This window comes from Pygoscelis adeliae, unplaced genomic scaffold, assembly GCF_000699105.1.
Source record: "Pygoscelis adeliae isolate BGI_AS28 unplaced genomic scaffold, ASM69910v1 Scaffold482, whole genome shotgun sequence".
NCBI lineage: Eukaryota > Metazoa > Chordata > Aves > Sphenisciformes > Spheniscidae > Pygoscelis > Pygoscelis adeliae.
Window position 1 is genome coordinate 789123 of NW_008824192.1, and position 23453 is coordinate 812575.

At 43.0% G+C, this 23453-nt stretch overlaps 2 protein-coding genes across 2 annotated transcripts in view; one reads left to right on the forward strand and one right to left on the reverse strand.

The window, feature by feature from the left end:
* The window catches only part of SRPK1 (SRSF protein kinase 1), a 19292-nt gene extending 126 nt beyond the window's left edge, over positions 1 to 19166 (forward strand). The window contains exons 2-15 of the mRNA XM_009334749.1: positions 3379 to 3497; positions 5256 to 5364; positions 5795 to 5882; positions 6100 to 6187; positions 7686 to 7792; positions 8481 to 8646; positions 9704 to 9729; positions 10229 to 10442; positions 10731 to 11159; positions 12629 to 12729; positions 13667 to 13774; positions 15142 to 15211; positions 15652 to 15744; positions 16670 to 19166. Coding sequence (XP_009333024.1) covers positions 3379 to 3497; positions 5256 to 5364; positions 5795 to 5882; positions 6100 to 6187; positions 7686 to 7792; positions 8481 to 8646; positions 9704 to 9729; positions 10229 to 10442; positions 10731 to 11159; positions 12629 to 12729; positions 13667 to 13774; positions 15142 to 15211; positions 15652 to 15744; positions 16670 to 16854 — 1903 coding nt within the window. The 3' untranslated portion in view covers positions 16855 to 19166. The remainder of the gene's footprint in view (positions 1 to 3378; positions 3498 to 5255; positions 5365 to 5794; positions 5883 to 6099; positions 6188 to 7685; positions 7793 to 8480; positions 8647 to 9703; positions 9730 to 10228; positions 10443 to 10730; positions 11160 to 12628; positions 12730 to 13666; positions 13775 to 15141; positions 15212 to 15651; positions 15745 to 16669) is intronic.
* Positions 19167 to 20090: 924 nt separating this feature from the next.
* The window catches only part of LHFPL5 (lipoma HMGIC fusion partner-like 5), a 4052-nt gene continuing 689 nt past the window's right edge, over positions 20091 to 23453 (reverse strand). Inside the window, exons 2-4 of the mRNA XM_009334750.1 lie at positions 20863 to 21099; positions 20615 to 20647; positions 20091 to 20391 (exon numbers count right to left, since the gene is read on the reverse strand). Of these exons, the coding sequence (XP_009333025.1) occupies positions 20631 to 20647; positions 20863 to 21099 (254 nt within the window). The 3' untranslated portion in view covers positions 20091 to 20391; positions 20615 to 20630. The remainder of the gene's footprint in view (positions 20392 to 20614; positions 20648 to 20862; positions 21100 to 23453) is intronic.

A 23453-nucleotide genomic window follows, 5' to 3' on the forward strand; every position in this document is an offset into this window, starting at 1 on the left:
ATTCCTGAGAGAATAAGGACTTCTGGGAGGGTCTCTTAAGTGTGGATTCACACAAATTCCATAAAAGATCTAGCATTTTGCCTTAGCATTGCCGTTCCACGTTGTTTTCCCTGAGTAAAATATTGCTATATAGTTGTAGAGAGACCCTGCAAATCCTGTTAATTCTGATGATTAATTAGCACATTGAGGGAGCAAAAGGTGATCAAGGTGTTCTTAAGTAGAACAGCGGTGGCTATAAAAAAAAAGTACCCTAGAACACTTGATTTCTAATGTGTAAACCATTAACCATTTTTTATAGGCTCTATATATTTCATCTGCATGTTGCAATATTGCTGACAGCTGTTTCAGCTGTCATCTTTAAATACCAAGTATGGATTTTTCTGCTGTCTTTAGCAGCCTTTTGTGCCTTTTAGAGTACTGTCTGTCTGAGTGAAGCAGACAGATGAGGATTGTGGTTTTGTATATCAGTTTTTCTTTGGTATTAATACATATTCTGCACTGATTAAGTCTCTCTTAATCCGTATCTGCAGTTGACATGGTCACTTTGGGGGAAGAAGGCGGTGGGTTGTAATTTTCGAAGGAAGGCAAAGGAATGAGATGTGGTTTGGAGGTGATTTCATAAAGGAAATAACACTGTAGAAATGTATGTGACCTGAATATGGCTCACTATCACATTAGTTGGTATAACAGATGATAATATAGAAGTGAAATGCTTCTGGACCCCCAGGACAGACTCGGATGCCGACTACAGGGTGTGTCATGTACAAGGTTGTCAGCAGCATGATTTGTCAGCCCCTTCTTAGGAGGGGTGCAGAAAGCTTCCAAGAGAATGGGGTTTAGTGCTTCCAGTAACTTCTTCCTCGATGCATGGAATTCCTGTTATTGAAAAGCATTGGGACTGCGGAATGGCATGATGTTTCTGACTGCAGCAGTGGTTCTTAAGACGGATTTTCTTTTGAATCCATTCTAATCCCCTACATCTTACGCAGTTACAAAAGTGAAAATCTTGCAACAGCATTGGGGAGAATTACGCTTTACTACTTATGCTATGGGTGTGGCTACAGGGCTTAAATTCTCCTTTCTATCCAATTCTGCGTTCTGGTTGTCTTTACCCTGTCTATAGGATTTGTTATATATGAGCATCCAGTCTCCCCTTCAACCATTCTGTCCATGGCCCTTTCTTGCCTTTGCTACCTGCTCTTGATTTGGGGATAGTCCATGACTTTATTCATAGCTCAGTTGTCCCCATAGGAATGCAGCAGTTTTAAAGTAGCTTTTTGACCTCCAAGACTTTTTTCCCCTCCCCTCAGTTTCCTTCTTCCTACCTCCAACTTGTAATTCTGTGGCTCACAGGGCGGAAAAAGTCTAAATACTAAATATCTGCGGCTGGATCAAGCTACAGGGTTGTTAATAAATGTCTCATTAGCCTGGCAGCAGTGGAATGGACTGTCTGTCGGTCTTGTTTTATGGTTCGGGACCACTAATCTGTGTTGCTTATCTGTTCCTGAATTAAAAAATCAGCAGGACTTACTAGCTCTGCCAGCAGACTAAAAGTAAATGTCGGGCGGTTTGGTTGTGCCTGGGATGACCTTTGTAGCTCCTCTTTGCTTTAATGAACTTCAATTCCAGATTGTAAATGGCTGCAAGTTAGTCATGGTCAGATTGGAACGTGTGATTTCTTTCTTTTTATGCTGCATAGATATTTAAGATGGCTGTAGTTTTAATGTGTGGTAATGTATTTAATGTATGAAGTCTCAGCAGAGTGCATGTGTAGTAGGTAAATGCTGAACATTCACTCTGCTGTATAACTACTCAAAATTGAAATATTAAATTTGTCCCATGGATTAAGATTTGTATGGCCATGATATGATACACAGGACTCCGACTCAGTTATAAGCTATAAAAACTGCATCCGAAACCACACATGCATTAGCATATGCACTGGCATAACCAGTTGCTGTCTCGGCAGTTAATCCTTTGAGAAAAATTAGTTGAATTTGAAATAGGGTGGTGGAAGGCATCAGTTATATCTGCTGCTTCACTGCAACAATAGTTTCAATACAAGAAACTTCCACTAAGTCACACTGACAGGGAAGCTCACTGTCAAGAATGTTATCTTGTGCTTGTACACCATTGCTGCGAGTAAATTTGTTGCCCATCTCTTTGGACAACTCCAGCTTTTTTTAATATCTCACATTTCTAAGAAAAGAAAGCTTAATGTTGATATCCTGCAGTACTTTGCCGTTAAATCTTGCTAATGCAAATGGGCTACAGACATTGTTTTCAGTATAAATGCTCGCTTTGTACAAAAGAATATTGAAGATTAAACTTTGTAGACATTTAACCATTCCCCACAATGCTTTGTAAAGTAAATAACTTACCTGTTTTAGTATTACCATTTCATGAGCTGTTTGGCTATAAGCAGCGTGCCACCATGAAGAAGGAGCTGGGGCACAGGGGAGATAGCAATATGTTTTAGCTCGGGGAACTCAAACACAGCTTAAATGTGTGAGAGCCTTTGCCAACATGATCTTCACAAGCAGGAACTTAGAGTAGCACATTTGGTGAAAAGTTAAACACACAAAATTAATGTTTTTATTTATGAACGTAGGCGTGGAGGAAAAAAAAACATACCACCTCGGTGCCTGATTTCAGTCCCTCTGCAATCACAAGCTCTCAGAAGGGTTTACAGAACATTTGCTCTGCGTATTCCCACTCTCCGTAGTTCAGACAACTGTAACAAACTTTAGACCTTCAGTGAAGAGAGGAACTAGAAGCACAGCCTACCACATGAGAACAGGAACAATCAAGGGCAATATTAGGGATTTTGGAGTTCTAAAGTGTTAGAAGCAGAAGGATTGTTAAATGTTCGTTTGATCTCGAAGGTGAAAGGGACAAAGGGCACAAGTTCTAAAGCACTGGTTTAATTTTTTTCCAAAGGAGTAAGAATTAATTGATGTTCGTCTTTAAAATAACACTCATCAACATTTAAATCTTCAGGTTTTATATGAGGTAACATCTTAAAATACAAATTTGCTTTAGAAAAGTCCTCACTGAATGGAAGGCTGAGAAGGGGTTCAAAGAGACTAACATTTTGGTGGGATCACTAAGCTTTTAACTCGGTATCTTGTCTGGCCTTTTCTTTGTTCCGCTATAAAAGCGAATCTAGGGCATTAAGTTGTATTTCTCACTAGTATATGAAAAATTGTTTCTATCTACCTTGATACTAGCTTAGGAGTAAAAGCATTTAAATGTGAAAGTAGTTTTTCTGAAGGCTGAATATTGCATCTCCTCCATTATCAGCAATCCTTCATGTGAAATGAAAGCTACTGAACTGGAGAGTAACGTGTGTGAGACATGCAGTGTGTTCTCTTTCAGACCCGACACTCAGCACCGGGGCCCTGCTGCTCATTCGGAGAATGATCTTCCAGAGCAAGAGGAAGAAATCCTGGGGTCAGATGACGATGAACAAGAGGATCCAAATGATTACTGTAAAGGTGAGGACTTGCCTGTTTAAGGCGAAGGATTTTCAATGTAATCAAGAAATTCCCTTGATTTCCCATCTACTATAGAGAATGAAAATAGACTCGCTCTTATTTTAAGTGGGTTTTGGAACTGCATGACGATAACATTTTTCAAGCAAACCTGAAATGGAGAAACTATTCTCTGAGATTCCCTCTGTTATCAGTCAAGATTTGAGTTGGAGAGCTGTTTTTAATGCATGTGTTTAAAGCTGTTAGCTTTTCCTCTGTGCCAGAGAGCTTTCAAAATTGGTAAAAGCAAGTAGGCATTCAATTTCTTTTTGATTTTCATCGGAAGAAGGATGCTTTCGAATCCTTCAAATTAGTTTCAAATTCTTCACTGTTTTCTTGTGAAGGTCATCTTAGTATCCATGCTTCAGATACCTTTGTCTGCAAATAGTCTTCCACTGTTTCTCTGGGTAGAAACTAAATACAGAGTAAATGGAAATACCACGGTATATAATTCAGTTTCAAAGGGGTCAGGCTTTTTTTAACATAGCAAATATTTTAAAAAAGACAGAATGCTGATCATACAGATTCAGCTCATCAGTTAGTTGAAGCTTGAGTGTGTGCCCCCACCTCCTCAATATTTATTGTATATATTGAGTAAAGAAGAGGGAGAAGTGTGTAACAAATGCCATGTATGTGTATAAAAATGCAATGTAGAAGTAGCACAGGGAACATGAATTGCAATGTTTCTTACACTTCAGTGCTTTACTTCAAAGGAATTTACATTACTTTTAGCATGCTGCCCAAGCATTTGTGGGATTTTGTTTGTAAAGCAAGTGGGAAGAAGAAAGTCATTGGGTGAATTAGCGATTGGTACAGCTGTCGCTGTTGTAACTGATATCTTTAAGTGAAGAGAAGGGACTTCTGCTTGAGCTAATGAAGTAGTGGATAGCAATTCTAGGTCTTGTTTGTGAACCAGTCAATCAAGAGAGATGAATCTTCCTGGCAAAGCATGCATTCCATGGGTGGTATTTGCTGACCACAATTGAATAGTGAACGTCTGGAATCTAGGGTGTAATTCCAGGTTCTGGCAAAGGTTTAGGCCTCAACAATTACAGGTTCTTCTCTTCATTCTGTTTTCTGCCAGTTTCCTTGTATCTTTCTCTGGCCTTTCATGTCTTCGTGTTTCCATCATGGAATCTTCCTGCATAGGCAGCAGCTGAGAGATACTAGGGGTATGGGGAGGAGACTTTCCTATTTCCAGTGGTGATGTTAAATGGCAAAGTGCCTTTCAGTCAGGAAAGCGGTTGCAAGGGAGACTCCGCTGGGATCTTGGGTGCAGTACTCTGTCACGTTACAGCAGCAGAGCATGCAAAAGCAATGCTGATATTTAGCTGTAAGATCCTGTTACTGAGCATCATAAGCTGTGTTTTCCAAAGGCTGTCAACCTAGCAGACTTCAGATGCGTTCACTGAGGAAATTAATCTTTTGTGATGCTGCAGTGATGACCTACATTGAAAAGGAGGAAAAGTCAGTAATTCTAGTTCAATTATATTAAAAAGATACTTTTCAGTCAACTAGAGGGCTGTTCACAGCTCTTCCTCTAACATACTGGTTGTTTGTTCTAGCAAGATCCAATTAAGAGAAACATTCGCATTTGTTTATATGATTAAAAATTTAAACACATCAAATAAATCTGCCTCAAGTTGTGGTGCCTGTTCCACATACCTGCCCTTCAGCACTTGCGTGATCTCTTGATATATAAACTTCCCACTGTTCTTCTAGGTGGTTATCACCTTGTGAAAATAGGAGATCTCTTTAATGGACGATACCACGTGATTCGGAAGCTTGGATGGGGCCACTTCTCCACTGTGTGGCTAGCTTGGGATATCCAGTAAGTCCTTCTGTTCTAGCTAGTGTTTCTGGTGGGAATTTACAGCATTGCACAAACATGATCAGAAAGCATCTTTTTACTTTTAGATAAAACCACAAAACATAGCTGTCCACATCCTGACACAGAAGTTTCTTTTGATATTGTGCATGCAGGTGTGTGGGAGGGAGTTAACAGGACAAACCACATATGCGGAAAGAGTACTCTTGTGTTCGGCAGTCTCTGACCTATTACCTCATTTTATGAGAAATGCCTGACATGGATGTTTTATAAAAAGAGACCCAAAGACAATCTTCATGAGTGCTTAAACCTCATTTTTCCATGATGCCTTAAATAAGTAGCGCTCTTATATGCAAAAGAATTAGGATAATCCTGGAGAATAAGTTCTTTGTATGAGCATTAACAGCCTCCAATTTACTTACCGTGTGTGTAGAGGGAGGAGATTTGTGGCAATGAAGGTGGTGAAGAGTGCAGAGCACTACACAGAAACAGCACTGGATGAAATCAAGTTGCTAAAATCGGTGAGTGCCTGAGAGTGGGGTTCAATTTTTTAAAAAATTTTTTAAAAATTCATTTTGAGGAGTTCACTCTAGTCACATGCTTGATATTTCTGGATCATCTAGCTGCAAAGAATTTGGATAGGAACCTAACAGTAGTGCAGAAGATCTGACTTCAAAATATATTCTTGCCTAGTAATTACCTCAAGGAACACAAAATTAATCTTCTTTTTCTCTGCAGGTCCGCAACAGTGATCCAAATGATCCAAGTAAAGAGAGAGTTGTTCAGTTATTAGATGACTTCAAGATTTCAGGAGTTAATGGTTCTCATATCCTTTTGTGGAATAAAGGCAAAGAATTGCATAAAGATGGGAGTTCACTGGGTAGCTGTCATGTCAGGGCTGGTGAGCGATGCCTGGGCATCCCTTTCACTGCCCAAGGAAACCTGCTGTAGAATCATCTGCCTCAAAACTGCCTGCTAAGCTCAGATCCAGAATGGTCATTCAGCCTGACATAATATGCATTAAGTCATGGAGATGGCATTGCTTAGTCATGCTTTTAACATGAGAGATGGGGTGGCTGCATCTGATTTGTGAATCGGCACTAAATGGCTTAGTGTCCGAGGTACCTTTGCGGTAAGAGAGCCCGGCTATCTCAACCTGTCAATTTTTCAAGCAGCCTGGTAATAACCCCTTATTTAAGTAAAGCAGTACAAAATGTTAAGATCAGTAATTAAAAACAGCAAACACATGCAGTCTATAACTTGACAATAAGGTGGTTTTCTAGTTACAGAAGCATCTTACCTTGGACTTTATCAACATTGTTAGGATGTTTAAAGTGTATTGCTTTGAAAATCCCCTGTAGCTCTGTGAACAGCCTTCTAATAGGCAGCAATTTCTGGCAAGTCCTAATAATGCACCTTTAAAATTTGAAAGCTGGGCTTTCGTGCATGTTTCTGCTTTGTGGTACCTTGAATTTTATTTCAGTGAGAATTACTAGGCTGCTTGAGAGAATCAGGCTGTAGGTTATAAACATTCTAACACTTTCAGAAAACAGTAGCCCCATAATGTATTTCCTCTATCAACTTTTTTCCGGTACCTAGCACCGAGTAAATGTTGACTTGATATTGTATTTCTTTCACTCTTGTGAAACGCATGCATGCTTTCTGTCAGTGTAGGGGAAAAGCAGCCTAATAAACTCCTAGAAGTTTGGCTTCTAAAGCAAAGGCACGATACTGAATATGTCACTAGAGTGACTGTAGCTGTTGAAATCTTACAGACAAAAAGCAGATAATGTAAATACTGTTGAAGTCCAGGCTTGTCAAAAGTTTGCTTTGCAGGTAAAGACGCAGGGGAGGGCGGAGAAAGTAACTTAATTGTCTGAAGATGACTTATGAAATGGAAATTTTATTATCTTTTCAGGTCATGCTGGTACAGAGAGATCTGGCATCGAGTTTTGCCTGGGGTAAAAGCCTAGGCTGTTCCAAAACATACATGTTGGCTTGAAGCTGTCTCAATACTAGCAGGAAATACTAACACACGCTGGCTTGTGTAACTGGCTTCCACCCAAAGCAGGAGATTGCTACTGCTGCATTAGGACCATTGTCCTAACCAGCACCATCCCTTTGTATTTTAGGTTTTGGATAACAACACTGTGTAGGATAGGATGGTGCTGTTGAGGCAGACAGCTTCTCTAAGCTGTGTCAGAAGGATGAGGGTTCTTTAATATAAAACACTTAACTGGTATGGATTTCTTTTGGTCCTCAGTCCTGGGAATTCAGGACTTCTTGGGTCACTATGTCCATCTTTTTCCTTGACTGAGTTCCAGATATCTGTATGGTGTTTGAAGTTCTAGGGCATCATCTCCTGAAGTGGATCATCAAGTCAAATTATCAGGGGCTTCCACTCCCTTGCGTCAAAAAGATCATCAAACAGGTAAGTTCAGCTCTGACTGCGCTGTTCCCCTCGACCCAGTCGGAACTCTTTCACTAATCTTTCTCAGATCCAAGAAAACAAAAGTTAAAAATCAGTGGTGTATCTCTCGTGCAGCAAAATCATTCTTGGGTTAATATTTCCTTTCTCTACTGCAAAAGCCTTCTGCTACAGATATTTATTTTCGGACACTTAAACCATGATAGGAGGCTGGCTTTGCTTTTAACCTTTTCTTACCCTGGTTATTCCTCATAAATGCAAGTATTTCTTTTTTTAAAACTCCATCATGGTAAGTACAGTGCTTAATGATGGGAAGAGCAAGAGGAACCTGTTCTTCCTACTGGATGGTTGCCTAAGAAGAAACATCTTTCTACATGTGAGGTGGAAGGGAGGAGGAAAGCATGATTTTATTGTAGGGTATTAAGATTAGACTTTTCAACTGTGGTAAGTTAAGTTATGAGGGTAAAGAGAAAGTACTTTAAATTGATGGCTAAAATATCTATGCAAATCTATATTTTCTGGAACTGAGTAGTAACCACTGATCACATTAGCTCTAACCTGGAGTATTCTCAAACACAGAAGTGCTTCAGATTCATTGGTCGTCCTGGGCAATCTTGCATTTTCACTTCAGTCTCAATTTGCTCATTCTTTGCTTTTTCTAATGGTCGATTTCCTTCTCTCCTGCCTGCAGGTTCTTCAGGGCCTGGATTACTTGCACACAAAATGTCGGATCATTCATACAGATATTAAACCTGAGAACATTCTTCTGTGCGTTAACGACCAGTATATCCGCAGGCTGGCTGCAGAAGCAACAGAGTGGCAGAGATCTGGGGCTCCCCCACCATCTGGCTCTGCAGGTGCTTTTTTCCTAAGAATTGGTGCTGTTTCCTCCCACACCCCCAAATCATAACTGATTTCAGTAGGGAAAACTTCCTAACTGAGTACAGTGGAACAATAATGCAAGTAACCTCTGAAAAGCCAACTGTAAATTGTGAAATTAGTCGTAAGTTGTAAACTCAAAGATGATCAGGAAGGCAGTCGTTTGTGTAAGAAAAATGGAGGGAGGATACATGGGTGCTGGCACCTGCTTTTAACACAGCTAATCTGGCACTGGTAAAGTGGTAGGGCAGTCAGTCTTGTATAGCACACCCTGCATAAATGCTAACACACTCAGAGTAGTGCTGGAGTGAAAATGGGGTGAGGTACTTCAAACGTTTTCTTCAAAAGTTTATTTCCTTTCATTGCGTGATGCTGGAAATGCATTTCATGAAGGTCTCAACAGGATGATTTACCTGCTGTCAGTTTGCAGAAGTCCTAAAAACCTGTAACAGAAACAGCTTCCTTGACATGCTAACATCCCTAAAGATCGGAGAGCAAATTTTCTCTTGTCCTAGTTCCTCGTGTTCCTCCTCAGAATATCCCATCTTGTACCAGTGTGTAGTTTTCAAGAACTACTGCGGTGTGTATTGGAAGGCTCTGTCAGTCATAATCTTACACCACCAACGTTTAGCTGAGCCCATCATAGCATAGCTTAGCTCAGGGAAGCTCCCTTAACTTCGGTATCTTAATGTTTTGGTTTGCATTTTCTTTTCAGTAAGATGCATAATACATGCAGTAAATGAAGCTGCATGACAGGAAGTTTAAGTCTTTGATATCAGTCAAGCAAGTCTGCTATCTGGAATTTTAATTATGCATTTACTCATTTAATGTTTTTCTTATTTTTTTATTCTTGCTGTATACAAAAGTATTCTTGCTATACTTTTGTAGAGAAATGAGCCTTCAAAATAACATTTGCTGATACCTTTAAAATGTTGTTACCAAACCACATAGGAAAAAGCTTACCTAAAGATAAGAATGCAGTTGCAGTTTTTGACTATAAACATACTAATTTATTGATCTTCCTTTCCCTTTCAGTGAGCACTGCACCACAGCCAAAACCAGTAAGTGTAGCTTTCATGCGTAAGTATCCATCTACTTACGGTATCTACTGCATCATTTCATAATGCAGTCAGCATTAAGGGAAAGCAACCTTACCATAACAGAAGGAAAAGTGTGATTTGTGTTTGTCATAGGCATAGGCATCAGGTTCAATGCTGTCGTGGAGATGTAAGCAGTATTGGCTCGTGTGTCACCAGAACGAGTCGTCTTTGTGGTGGTCTCAAGGCCTGTTTTGAAGGTCACTGTTGCCTGTGGAATCTGAGATCCCTCATTTGGAGAATACTGTAGGTTTCTCAGGTCAGGACAGAAGCGCACTGATAAGAGCCATAGAGAACTGCTCCAAAAACCTTAATACCTGCTTTTTATTTGGGAGAAGAACTGTCTCGAGAGTTTTCATCCCAGACTGCTTCCTCAGCTCTAAAATAAATTAAAACTTGATGCGTTTTCGCTTTATTGAAATATGAAATGCTAAGTCAAATTTCTCTGCTTGCTTCTGTGTAGGCTGACAAAATGTCAAAGAATAAAAAAAAGAAGTTGAAAAAGAAGCAGAAGCGGCAGGCCGAGTTGTTAGAGAAGCGGATGCAAGAGATAGAGGAAATGGAGAAGGAAGCAAGCCCTGGGCAGACACAGCCTGAAGAGGAGGAAGAAGCTCAGAACCCTCTAGAAATGCTCATAAAAGTCAGTCCACCAGAGGAAAACGTCAGCAAAAAGACAGGTATGGACCTAAAGTATTGCTAAAGTAGCAGAGTTTTGTCCTTTCACACGAGCTGGCATTGGTAGAGTGAGCACCTTTAGCAGAGGTGGCCATTGTCATTTAACCTGTTTGCATTGTGTTCTACCCATCTAAAGAGGTTAGGAAATTTCCTGTTACAAATTGAATTAATGAATGACTGTGTTCAGTTACGTTTTGAGAGCTACCTACTTCTGAGGGCTCCCTGAACAAGCTTCAGCTATTACTTTGTTTAGACATACTGTGCTATCTTCTTCTTTTCCACTCTTTCAGCTGAAGTTGTTGTACAAGAGCAATCTATTCTAATGGAAAGCAGCGTGGAAAAATGTGTAACGGAAATAAATTGCAATGGAGTGATACAAATGACGGACTTCCCAGACTCCGGCAATCAAGGGTCTGTGCGACTTGAGGATGACCTTCATAATGCCAATGACTGTGGCGATCACCCTCACACACAGAAGCAGGAGAATTTCCATAGTTGTAATTACAGTCAGCGTAATGGTGACTCAGAGAACAGGCCTCAAGAAGCAATGTCGGACTCATTCGTGCCCTTAGTTTCAGAAGATTCCATGGTGTGTCAGCCCACGTCCAACGAAGAGCGATCATTCAATGAGCAGGAGATTAACCATTTGCAAGAAAGCATCCGGACAGAGATACCTTCAGAGGACGAGAACGAGAATAATAGCCCATCAGACAACAAAGGTATAAGAGAGGAACCCTGTGAGGAAGGGCTCCTTTCTCCTTGATGTGGGAGAGTCGTGTTACCACACTTCATCAGAGTATTAATAGAAACCTCCATTTTGTAGGCTGAAGTGATCAGAACCACCTGTTTGAGACTCTTCCTGCCAGGAGTAATTAACCTGACAGTCCCACTCTGAGACATTTGCTGTTTATAGCTTCCAGTTGTAGTTGTATCTTAGTTTTGACTATTGAATGCATAAGTATTCCCACTTTAAAAAGTACCTATACATTTGTTTTTCAGTATAGGTACATTCCCTCCTTTGTATCAGGTGTTGCTTATGTGATTTTCATTATAGTTAGAAATGTTAGTCTACAAATTGTCACTGGCTGTTAAATTACAGGATAAGTACTGTTCAGTGTGTTCTGATAGTTTTGTTCTTAATGTGGAACACGGGTAACTCCTCTCAGTTACCTGAGATGAGTAAATGTTTTCCCAGAACTGGAAATGCAGCCTGACTGAAACAAAGCTTATACAGCGTAGGGGGAAAAAAACTCTTTAATGCTTTTGTTTAAATATGATTTGTTTCAGGGGTAAAAAACTGTAAGTCTTGTAGGTTTAGGAGAACATAAGACACACAATAGTGTACAGCAGCTTAAACACATTCCATGTGTGTGTTTTTTAAAAACTTTAATCAATTGATAAAACTCTCCTTTGCATCTTTGAGTCAAGGTCAGGTGAAGTATATGTGCTTGGAGGAGGAAGGAGAAACTATCACTTTTATTTCTGTTTTAAAAAAAATAAATAAATTCTGTAGCATTTTCTTGGCAGAGTACTGCTGGGGAGTTACACGAATGAAAAGTAGCAAGTGAAATTTAAAGATTTTGAAACTTGAACTGTATTTAGTTGGATGCCCCTGCTAGATTACTAGGTGTATTATTGCTTCTCACAGCTCTCTCCCAAATTGCTTTAGAGCTACAGCTGGATGTAATTTAGTGACTTAATACTTTTGCTCTCTGCTGTGTCATTGAGGTTTTCCCAATATACACTTTAGCTCTTGTAACTGTTTGTGTTGCAGCAGTGAGCGATGGGTATATCAAAAAGATGCTATAATATGTGGACTCTCCTTCAAAGATTTAGGAAGTCTTAAGGGTTGAGAGGCTTGTTTTGTTTCTGGCAATGCCCTTATTTAAAAAGCCTGTCTAGATATTAACAGACTTTTTAAGGCTGTGCAGAGAGTGCTGGGAAACAGTCACTGTTGCATATGCTTACTCGTCCTTCTGCTTTGTAACACCAGTCGGGTCTTAATGGTGGTAGCTCTGTTGTTTGTAGTGCAGACTGATGCCGATTTTTGTACCTAGGCTTCGGGGAGGGAAACATTTTGATCGTAAGCAAAACCCTTCCTGGGTAGGGAGAGGGCTGTAGGATTTGGATGACAGATGGTGACGCTGTCCATGTAGCTTTAATCAGCTGTTGTCCATGTTGCCTCTAGGAAAATCAACTGCTGGGAATTTCCTTCTTAATCCTCTTGAGCCCAAGAATGCAGATAAGCTCAAAGTGAAGATAGCTGACCTAGGAAATGCCTGCTGGGTGGTAAGTTTAAAATCTTTTCACGTTGACTGTTTAAACCTGCTAATTCATTCACAGTATGCCAAGATGGAAAAGAATCTGTAAAACAGATTCTATCATAGACCTGCTTGTGAAAGTGGTGACAGTTTGAAACTATGTTGGGGCAGAAAAGAGGGGGCAGCAGGGACACAAAGAAATGGCCCTCTAACATGGGATTTCAGCCTGTGTTCTGGGTGCCTCTTTAGTTGTTAGCTTAGTTCTAATAGGCCCGTGAACAGTGTCACATATAATGTGTAGAAATCTGCATATGTGAAACTTCTGAAGGAGTCTGTAGCTCTTCTGGAGAATGAGAAAGTTGCAAACAATTGCTCTGATGTGCTAGTTCTGCAGTTTATTAGCTTGTCAAACCATTTCAGTGGATTCATGAGCGCATGAAAGAGACTCAGTTTTATTCTTTGATGGTTGTGTTGTGCTGCTTTTAAACATTTCTTCAAATAGAAGAAATGTCTATTTTACTTGGCTTCTTAAATGGCAAAATACTTCAGATCTTATGGGAGAGATGAGTCTCAAACTCAGAATTGCACACCAGGCTTGCAGCATCTGGCAAGGTGGTATCTGCTTTAAGGTAGATGAATCGTGGCCTATCTGTCATGATCGGATAGGAGAGGGTGCAGCTTCTGAAACAGTCTTCCCTTACTCTATTTTTGTGGCTTGCTTTCCTCAAAATTGTTGGACTGTTTTGCTTTTCTCTACATTGCTGGACTGTTTTACTTAAGGAGGAGTGTCTCACGTAGAGCATTTGAACAGTACTTTTAGGAATATAAGGAAATACCTAATGAGGATGTAAAATTCAGATGAAGTGTAATGGGAATGAGCTTTGATCTGCTCTGGCCTTCCAGGTTGTTGGTTCTTCTCTTTTAAACAGTCTCTAACTGTTTAGTAAAACATTTCTTCTATTTAGCACAAGCACTTCACTGAAGACATCCAGACAAGACAGTACCGATCCTTGGAGGTGTTGATAGGATCGGGGTATAACACCCCTGCAGACATCTGGAGCACGGCGTGTATGGTGAGTGGTGTCATCCGGGGGATTTTACACCGTTTCTGCGGAGCATTCTGGGAAACTCGTGTGTGCTGTGCACTCTGGACTGCCGAGTTCACTAGCCAAGCCTGGCAAAAAACCCTCACAGGTGTCCAGCCAACTTCCAGGCTTGCTGAATACCGTGTTTCTGTACCAAAGTTGTTCCTTTTTATTTTTTTTGCCACATGTGGCTTTCTTTTTGAAAGTTAGTTTTGTTGTACAGCACCGTCAGATTTCAAATATGATTGTACTTTGTCATCACGCTTTACGGAAAAACGAGACAACTATGCAATTCTGAAGACAAAATCTTATTATACAAAGAGCCTTTCTGCTGCATCCAGCACTGTTTCACAGATGTCTTCGGTATAATTTCATATTTTAATCACATGCATCCTCTGCATGTTTGGAATCATTTTATAATCTGAGTAATGCTGAGGTGAGGCTGAAGCTTTTTGTTTAATACCTGGCAAATGTAGAATATGGCAATTAAAAAAAAGAAATAATCAGTCTAGTCAGTTACTGCATGTGTCTCTTTGTCTCCATTCTGTGTTTTCTACAAATCAAAGCTTGGTTTTTATATTTTAAGCTTGGAAAATAGTGAGTGAAATAATTTTCGCTGTCTTGGAAAACAAGCTGTGATTTTGATGAATGTGGTTAAAGAGAATGCAATAGGGTCGTGTTGTCTCTGCAGAGCGTGTGGCCAAAATTATACAGTGGTTACTCCAAGTGCCTAATTCAATAGTTTGACAACAGCAGTCTGTAAAGAAAACTAAGAGTACAGAAGGTCAGTGTAAAACACTGTTTTGAGTAAAAGTGAAGACATAAAGGGTAAATGTGCCATGGAGTTTAGGAGTGGTGAGTTGAAATGAATGCAAATGTTTTTCTCATTGAAAACGTGTTTGTATCTACAGACAAATGTTCAGAGATTAACTGTCTGACAAATGTCTCTTTAATGTCTGAAATTTGGGGAGAGGGGAGAATCTTTGTGGGGAAAAAAAAAAAACAAAACCCTAGAGTTTGGACATGACATCACTTTGCAAAATGCCGTTGAGGCGGAAGAGAGGCTAAGCACGTGAAATGCCTTAACTTCGTACAGTTTCACACAAGCATACTGCATTATGCTGTGATCCAGAATTCAGCATAGAGATGCCTATGACGTTTTTCAATGCAGTCATTAAAATGTTGCAAAGTAATTGCACATCTGAAGATGGTAATGGCGTACTAGAGTTTTGCAGGTTATTCTTCCCACCGCTTTGCTGCTGGCCCACAGAGGTATGCAGAATCAACCTGCAGCACATCTAACAGCGTGTGAAGTGTATTAAAGTGATTTAATGTGCTCATTTCTGTTCATTTAGGCCTTTGAGTTAGCAACAGGAGACTATCTGTTCGAGCCTCATTCTGGGGAAGATTACTCACGGGATGAAGGTGTGTTTGTCTAAGTCTTTCCTTTTTAAAATGGGACATGAAATACAGTGGTTGCTTCTTCAGAATGAGCCTTCTCTTATGAGTTAGCAATGCAAAGGCTCCTTCCAAAAAGATTGTTTACCCAAATCAGCACCAACGGTGCTCAAGCCTCTGCAGTAAAACACCGTGCAACAAAGTCCATGTTCTTGTTCTGGTGTTTCCCATTCTTCTTGCCACTGGATTCTCTTATCTTGCTTCTCAAACTGATCATGCCTCAAATTGCCCTTACCTTTTTTCCCCTTGTCTTGGTCGTTCCTTAGTGTAATCAGATTTCAGGTGGATCTCAAAGTAATTTTTAAGGGAGATAATGTTTTTGTCCTTATATCCCAGAGAAGGAAAGTGGGGCACAGAGATGTCTTGTGTGGATGTGTCTCATTGTCTTTTCTTTTGCAAAAATGCAGATCACATTGCATTGATCATAGAACTTCTGGGGAAAATACCTCGCAAGCTCATTTTGGCAGGAAAATATTCCAAGGAGTTTTTCACCAAAAAAGGTAAAAGGAAACAAAGCAAATGTCACTTATACCCTCATTCCCTGCCCCAAATACACAAGAGCGCCTTGCTGGAAATACCAATTAATGATAGATGCTAGCAAAGATGCCTCTTTAAGCCTTTCCTTTGTTTTATGAAAGGCTTTCTCAGTAAAACTGCAGCTAAATATAAGGCATTCTTGTCTAACTGCTAAAAGTATCCTATATCCTAGTACTTGACATCTTGGTGTAGATCAAATGCAGCAGGTAGAAAAACAGTACTATAGATATTTCTTCAGACTTAATTTGGCTTTATTTAGCTGATCTTTGTCAACTGGAGGTGTTGACTCCCCTTTGAAGTCTTCTCTAGACAACTTTGTTCCATTTCTAGCATGCCAGTCACTTAAATAGTGCCTTGCATCCTGAGCCATGTTGCTCACGGCACATTATACCATTATCATAAAGCCCTGAATACCCCAGAAATGTATTGAGTCTCAAGAAGAAGTTTTTGACCTAGTTTTAATATTTTTTTTTAATAAAACAAACCCTTTTTTGTTAGTAGCGTACTGCTTCCTCAAACAGCGCTGCATGTATTGCATGTATTGCATGTATTCCATTTCCCTGGCACAGTGTTCATCTGTCATGTCAACTGGTATAACTGGTGATTTAATGAAGTCAATATTTGCTGATACTGGATCCGAAATAGCAGGAGGGAGAAAAGAAGCCTTCAAGGAAGTACATTTCTAGAACAGTCTTCAAAAGCAGATAAAAAAAGGGATTTAGTGTAACTTATTTCTTCCTTCAGCACGCCCTACCATTTTATACTCCCTGGGCCCAACTACTCAGAACAGTTTCTGAATTCAGTCTGTCTTGTTTAGCTGTTCGGCCTGTTTTATTCAGCCGCTCTGTTCCCATGTCTTGCACTTAACCTGTCTGTCTTGGTTTTCAGGTGATCTGAAGCACATCACCAAACTGAAGCCCTGGGGCCTTTTTGAAGTCTTGGTGGAAAAATACGAGTGGTCCCAAGATGAGGCAGCTGCATTCACAGACTTCTTATTACCTATGTTGGAGCTGATCCCAGAGAAACGAGCTACAGCAGCAGAGTGTCTCAGGCACCCCTGGCTTAACTCCTAGAGGCTTCGACCCAATGCCACAGCACTACACTCTGGTTTACAGCATAGCGTACATGCACCCAGCCGCCCCTTCCCAGATCCATTTTTTTTTTTCCTTGTTCATTTTCAGTGTGAAGTTCTTCCTTCAAGGCTTCCAAGATTTTAGATAAATCTAACCTGTTCTGCTGAGTTTGCTTGTGTGACTCAATAGGGACTCTCCTCAGCCAGTGGGCATCATCTGTGTTTTGCCTTGATTGGGCTTCGCCAAAGACTAATTGACTAGAATATGAAGTTTTTTTGAGTCTCCTCACTGTTAATCACCGTGTGCTACAGATGTGAGCTCACCTGTGCTCAGATATGCTCCCTTAGCTAAATTTCAACTCCCCTTTCTTCCTGAGAGGGATGTGAAGATCCGAACACCTCCTTATCTCACTGACTCAGGAGTCAATTTCCCGCAGTTCATCCGGTAGCTAGCAATGGGGTGAGAAGTAACGGGTGGCACCAAAGTGGTGTTAGTTCCTTGTAGAGCAAAGACCTCCAAATCCTCCATCGTTTTCTAGGTGTCTACTGTATTCTTTGCTTTCCAGTCACATAACTTTTCTCTAGTTCTAGCTGCTTAAATTTTTTGCAAAGAGCTATTTAAACCTAGGTTTTAGTATCCTTTATTTCTTCCTCTAGAGTGCCCTGCCCATTTACTTTTTCCTTCCCTGTGCCCAGATAGTTTCTGAACTCGGTGATATTTTCTACTTTAGCGCCTGTGACTAAAAGGTGACAAGCAAAATGAGCAAAAGCTGGAACTGACTCAACGCACAATCTTCAGCATGCAGATGGGTGCACCCTTTCGCTGCAGAGAGGTAGCCTTGTTGCAGGCAACTCTTCTAATGTTTTAGTGAGCTGTAAGTTTTTTTGGTTTTTATCCCTTACTGGCACTTTTTTGCCTTGCTTGAGGCGGTTGCTGTATCCGTGAGAGTTTGGCTTTCACTGATGCAGGCTACTCTGGCTCTTAATTTTTGCCCATTCACTTTTTCGCAAGAAAAGGGTGGCAGCATCTGTATCACAGCCATGCTATAGCCCTGGACTTTCAAAATCAACACTTGAAGAGGCCCAGTGTAAAGATTTCTTTTCCTTTAACTTGTTTCAGGTGCTGGCCTTCAGAAATAACTTCCCAGGGTGGGACTGCCTTTTATTTTCTGGGCCGTTAGCACAAGGAGAGCTAGCAGAAGTGGAAGAGAACTGACTTTTCCATGCAGATACTGTATTAGAAGCTGTTTCTAGAGTTACCCCAAGTAAAAATGTTCTGTGGGGTTTCTATATAAACTTCTCAGAGGGGGTTGGATATAGTGAGGAAATGGGTTAATTTTAATTAAAAAGTTAAATCACTGTGGCATTTGATAGTTTTACGATGGCTGCTTCTAGACTTGCCGATCCTATTACAGATTCAGTGCATCCTACTCTACTCTAAAGCAAGATTTGGCAGCGTTGAGACTTCAGAGGCACTTCCTTACCCTGGACCAAACAGGCCTTTGGATTCGTGGTGGCTCTCAGAGGATAGAAGTTGCTGCAGGAGCGTGCCAGAGGCCACGCAGATGCTATCCGAGACAATTACGTTGCCAAAGCTGCCAAGACCACTGTTACGTGTCACTTTGTATGTGTGTTTGGAAATCCTGGTTCGTAAGGATCGTTCATTCATAAACCTTGGTGTCATTTAATCCACTTGAAAAGAGTTTCTCCAGTCCCGTGCCTGATTGGGCTTATTAATGCAAATCATGCTGCATGTTCTTTTAGGGGTAGATCAGGTTCTCTATGCATATAATCTAAAATTAAAGGAAGGTAACATACCAAAAGAGTTTTAAAACTGCTGATTTGACTTTTTTCCCCTTTCATCTGGAGTTTTCCAGTTGCACGTCACTTCCATATCTGTTACAGAAGGACTGGGTTCCAAAATACCTACTGTCTACATACTGTGAAGATACATTGGCAGGGCAAACAATTTCTGTTGTCTTGAAAGCTCACCTGGTCCTGTGTACTTGAGACTGGCTGATTTAAAGAACTCTTCCTAGAAGGCGTCTGCACGCTTCGACTCTGAGAGCTCCCTCCCTTCCCTCTGCCACCCCTGACTGGAGGAGGAGGTGTGTTACCGTGATAGCCAAGGCTAGAGCCAGCTTGTGAGTTGAAGACCTGCAGAAGCAGCTGTCGGGATTCAGTCTTGTTCTGTGTGCTCGTTCACTTGGGGTTTGTTAAATTTCCAAATTGCCGTAAAGTGCTCACACTAAAGGATTTGTACTTGCTGTGTCAGTCTAAAACCTGAAGGAAAATACATTTTTATTCTTTCTACTTGGGTGCTTTGTCTTTTTTTCTTTGTGAAAGCCGTACAATAAACAGATTATTTAATAACTGAGCCCTATTCCTCATGTTCCCTCTGTAAGTCTGTTCTTTCTGAGCTAGTGGCCCGTTGACTGGATTGTCTTTGCTAGCGAGCGCTTAGTTTTGCTTTCCAGAATGGGGCGCAGGGCGATGGTGTAGGTGAAGATTTTGTTGCTGGTATTGTGATCTGTTTTAAAAGGGGGAAGAAGAGTAGTCAATAGCAGGACAACTCTGCTGGAATTTTTCCATTCTAAAAGGTTTTTCTCCAAGTCTGTCGTATCTCTGCTGCCTTCCCTCGCAATGAGTCTTAACAAAACCTTCCCAAACGCTTTTTTTAGAGGGAAGCATAAAACTGGAAGGTGCTTGTTAGAACGGAATTGAATTGACTGCTGCAGGAACCAACAGATCACAGCAAGTAGAAACGAAAATCATAATCCAGGCTCATTTGGGGTTCTGACCAGGTAAGAGCTGGACGGGATGCTGTGCTGCTTTGTCTTCTGCAGAAACGGACTGTGCTGAAGGGGCCGCCGCAGGTGGGTGTTGGCCGTGATGGGAAATGATGATGAAATCGGATTAATCGGCGGGTTCCGGCGGTGCAGCGAGTTGATGCTGACTGGCACCATCTGCTGCAGTTTGCAGGTACTGTTACAGGCCTGCTGCAGCCCGGCAGATTTATTTTTCCCAGAAAAGTGCCCTCTTTGAAAGGTTGTCTTTGGTTATTGTTGCCCGGAGTGGGAAGCCGATTCATGGCTTTGCTAGGAATTGGCTGCGTTGTGGTGTTTTTCCAAGTACAAGGGCAAGCTGGGACATGGCAGAGGACTTCCCCTGCCCCAAGGAGACTAGCAGAAAATCCCAAAACGCTAATTTTTGGTTTTTTATTCAGAAGTAATTTCCTTGAAAGGTGTACAAACCCCAAGAAGCAGCAAATCGCCATCCCTCCCCTTTTCCCCAGGTTTGCTGATGGACTCAAACCCCCAAAAAACACCACCAAAAAAACCCCCAACTGTGTCCGGTTTGGGCTCTTCCCATCAAATAAACTCCACGAGAGCTGTGAGCCGATAGCGGCCCCTTAGGTGAAAAGAACAATTGTAGAAAATCCACAGAAGTTGGCAAGTTTTTAAAGCTCCTGGAAAAGCCATTTCAAAGAAAAGGGCTGTGTCTCTTGAAGTTGATGGAAGAAGAGTTCTAGGTGTTCCTGGGAAGAGAAAGAAAAGGTCAGCTGTTGCCAAATGGAGTATGACTTCAAATTTGAAGGTTTTTATTTGTGGTTAAAAAGTGAAAAAAAAAAAAAACCAAACCCATGTGCCTACAGCACCACAATCTGTACAGTTGCCAATCCTTCAGTAATCCTCAAGATACAACAGCAGCATCACGTGTGCTTGGAAGAAACATTAAAAATCACTGTCGGCATCACTTACGTGGTGATCAGCTCTGTCAGTTGTTGCCCTCTTCTGTAAAACAAAAAGGTAATTGCCCTGTTAATGGGGTGTAGGAATAACAACAGAGGTGCAGGTGTGTTTTCACCTGCAGCGCGGTGACCTTGACAGCTCTGCTGCTTCTCCCGCTGGAGGAAGCCACCACCCTCCCAAATAACAGCACTCCCCTGCGGTGTGGAAACGCTCTGCAGCAGGACGGGGGCTCGGAGCTCAGCCCCAGCTGCCTTTACCTTTATTTTCCACTTTAAAATCAGACGGGAGGAGGTTGTCCTGCCGGTTCCCCAACACAAAGGCCAGGAAGGAGAGTATGAGAGCGTCGAGGATGCCGATGATGCAGAGGATGTACGCCCAGCGCACGGTGCAGGCGCCCAGCGTGTACTTGTCCGTCTTGTCCCCGCACATGCGCTTCACCTCGCTCGAGTCCCAGCCGTCGGGGTAGATCAGGCAGCCGATCATCAGCCCGGTAGCTGCGGGGAGAAGGAGACGTTACAGTGGCCGCGAGCTACCTGCTGAGCCGATACTGCCGGTGGAGGAGCACGGCAAGGCTGCGTCCGGCCACAACCACAACGCTACAAAGAGATAAAATACTATGGACCAGCTAACTAGGCATAAAGGTTCCCCGTGCCCTGCAGTTGCCCATCACACGTGGGCTCTGCTTCGTTCACGCTGCTGCAGCCGGGGAGGAGAAGGTTATGGCACGCTGCCTTCCCACAAGCTCAGCACGCTGCTCCCCATCAAGGACACGCTGCGGCAGCATCTCCCATCGCTGCGTTGCCCAGGCAACATCTCTCCTCTCCTGCCTCCACACACATCCCTGGCTGTGTCACTCTGAAGACATATTTTCTCCGAACAAAACTGGGATGGATTTAGTCTGTGCAAGGTGGAGAACCTTGTTGTTGCCCTGTCCGTAGCCGGATTTCAGCTTATGCTTTGCCGAGGCAGCACCACCCTCAGCAGCAGCTTTGCAGGCAGATTAATTCTGCTTGTTCAGCTGCGGTGGTTCCAGCCCGGCTGTGAACCACTGGCTTCTCCTGCGGCTGCTCTCATCGCCCGACCCTGGCGCACACGCGACCTCGGAGGCCGCTCCAGCCTGGCTGCGGGGCCCTCGGCATGTTGCCCTTGTGGCTTTGCCATGGGAGCTGCAACAAACCCAGCGCAAGCTGCCGAAGGGCCGTCTTCTGCCAAGCGGCTCATGTCCCAAAAGCTCAGAAGTGCTTTTTTTTCCCCACGTGCTCAGAGAAATTGTTGTTGTATTTGCTGGACAAGAGTGACTGGGTTCGGTAGGGAGAAGAGCCGAGCTCATCTGCAAGGCTTTGGGATGTGATTAACGGAGGCTCTTTGCATCCTCCACTGTTATCTTGGTGCAGAGCATGGAAGTAACTGGTCCTTTGTATCTTTTCGTGCAGGTGTGAGGACCTCCCAGACTCCCCTCATGCCAGATACAACCCCATGGCGGGAGCTCTGGATGAGCGGCCGTCTGTCTCTTCCCTTTGTGGACATCTGCAACCTCCTGCAGCAGCGAGATGCTCCCTGCCCCGTACCGGTACCTTTTCTCTGTCACTGGGTGCTCGGAAAACCAGGAAACACTTTTGGGGTGGTTGCCTCACCCTTTGCCGATGGTTTTTTTTTTTTTCCCTTGGTTTGGGGACAGGAGAGCGGCAAGGCCAGTGGGCAGCTTCCTAGGTCTGCAGAGAACATTTCTCTTCGTTGAGAAGCAGCTGGTTTCTCCTGCATTTAATTACTCTTCCCTGTAGCTAACGGAGAGGAGGGGCACGGAGAAACGGGGGAAGCTGGAAAGAAATCGCTTCTCCTGTGAAAATGCACCCTGGCGCAGAGCAAAGGCCAGAAAATGGATCCGCTCATCGTCACCTGCCTCCTTTTTAAAATAACTCCCAGAAATGCAGCAGCATCTGCGTTGCCTGGTGGTGGCTCGAAAGCTCCTGAGAGCCTGTCTGGTGCAGAGAAACTGGGCTGTCGGGGACGATTCAGGCTCATCCGTGTGGCCAGAGCTGCCTGCGCCGGGTTTCTCTCCCCCATCCAGCACAAAAACGTACGTAAAAGCCCCAAATAACAACAGCAAAGCCTTTCCCTGCTCTGGCTCCCTGGGAGGCTGAGCTGCCCCAAGCCTCTTAGCTAAATCTTTGCTTGAGCTCGTTTCTTTAGCCAGGAACTGGAGCAATCCCGATGCCATGGCCGTCCTCCCGCAGGGTTTTAGCCGGGGTGTCTGGGGACGGCGGGGGCTGCAGCCAGTCCCGGCATGAATGATTCAGGAGCAGCAAAGGGCTGGGTTGGGTTTCAGCTGAGGCTTCGAACGCAGGAGCTGGGTTACCCAGTGTCTCGGGTGTCTCACTGCGTTGGGGGAGGGATGGGGAAGGCTGGAGATCCGCAGGGATGAGTGGAGGGATGTGAGGATGAGCGGAAAAGTAGGAAAACGTGGGTGATGATATCAAATCCTATGGTCAGTCCCTTCCTCCTGTTCCACCTCCCCAGTATGTCGTCCCCTGAGCTCAGGGAGTTACCGGTTGCTGCAGGGGGTATCGTAGGCACCAAATAACCCAGGAAACCTTATCACCGTATCCCTCATTAATTCCCGCAGGTTCCCTAACGCAGCAGGGAACCCCGTGCCCCGGCCCTGCGGCGTTCGGTTCTCTCGGACCGATGCTCTGAAGCCACGACCCTGCTGCACCGTGGGGCAGAGCAAAAGCGACGGCGCTGGGTGACGGCCGGAGGAAAGCTCCCCCAGGTAAGCAGGGCTGGGCCGTGGCTGGGCCGTCGGTGCCGCGGGGTTTTGCAGCAGCAGGCGCAGCAGGCGCGGCGCGCG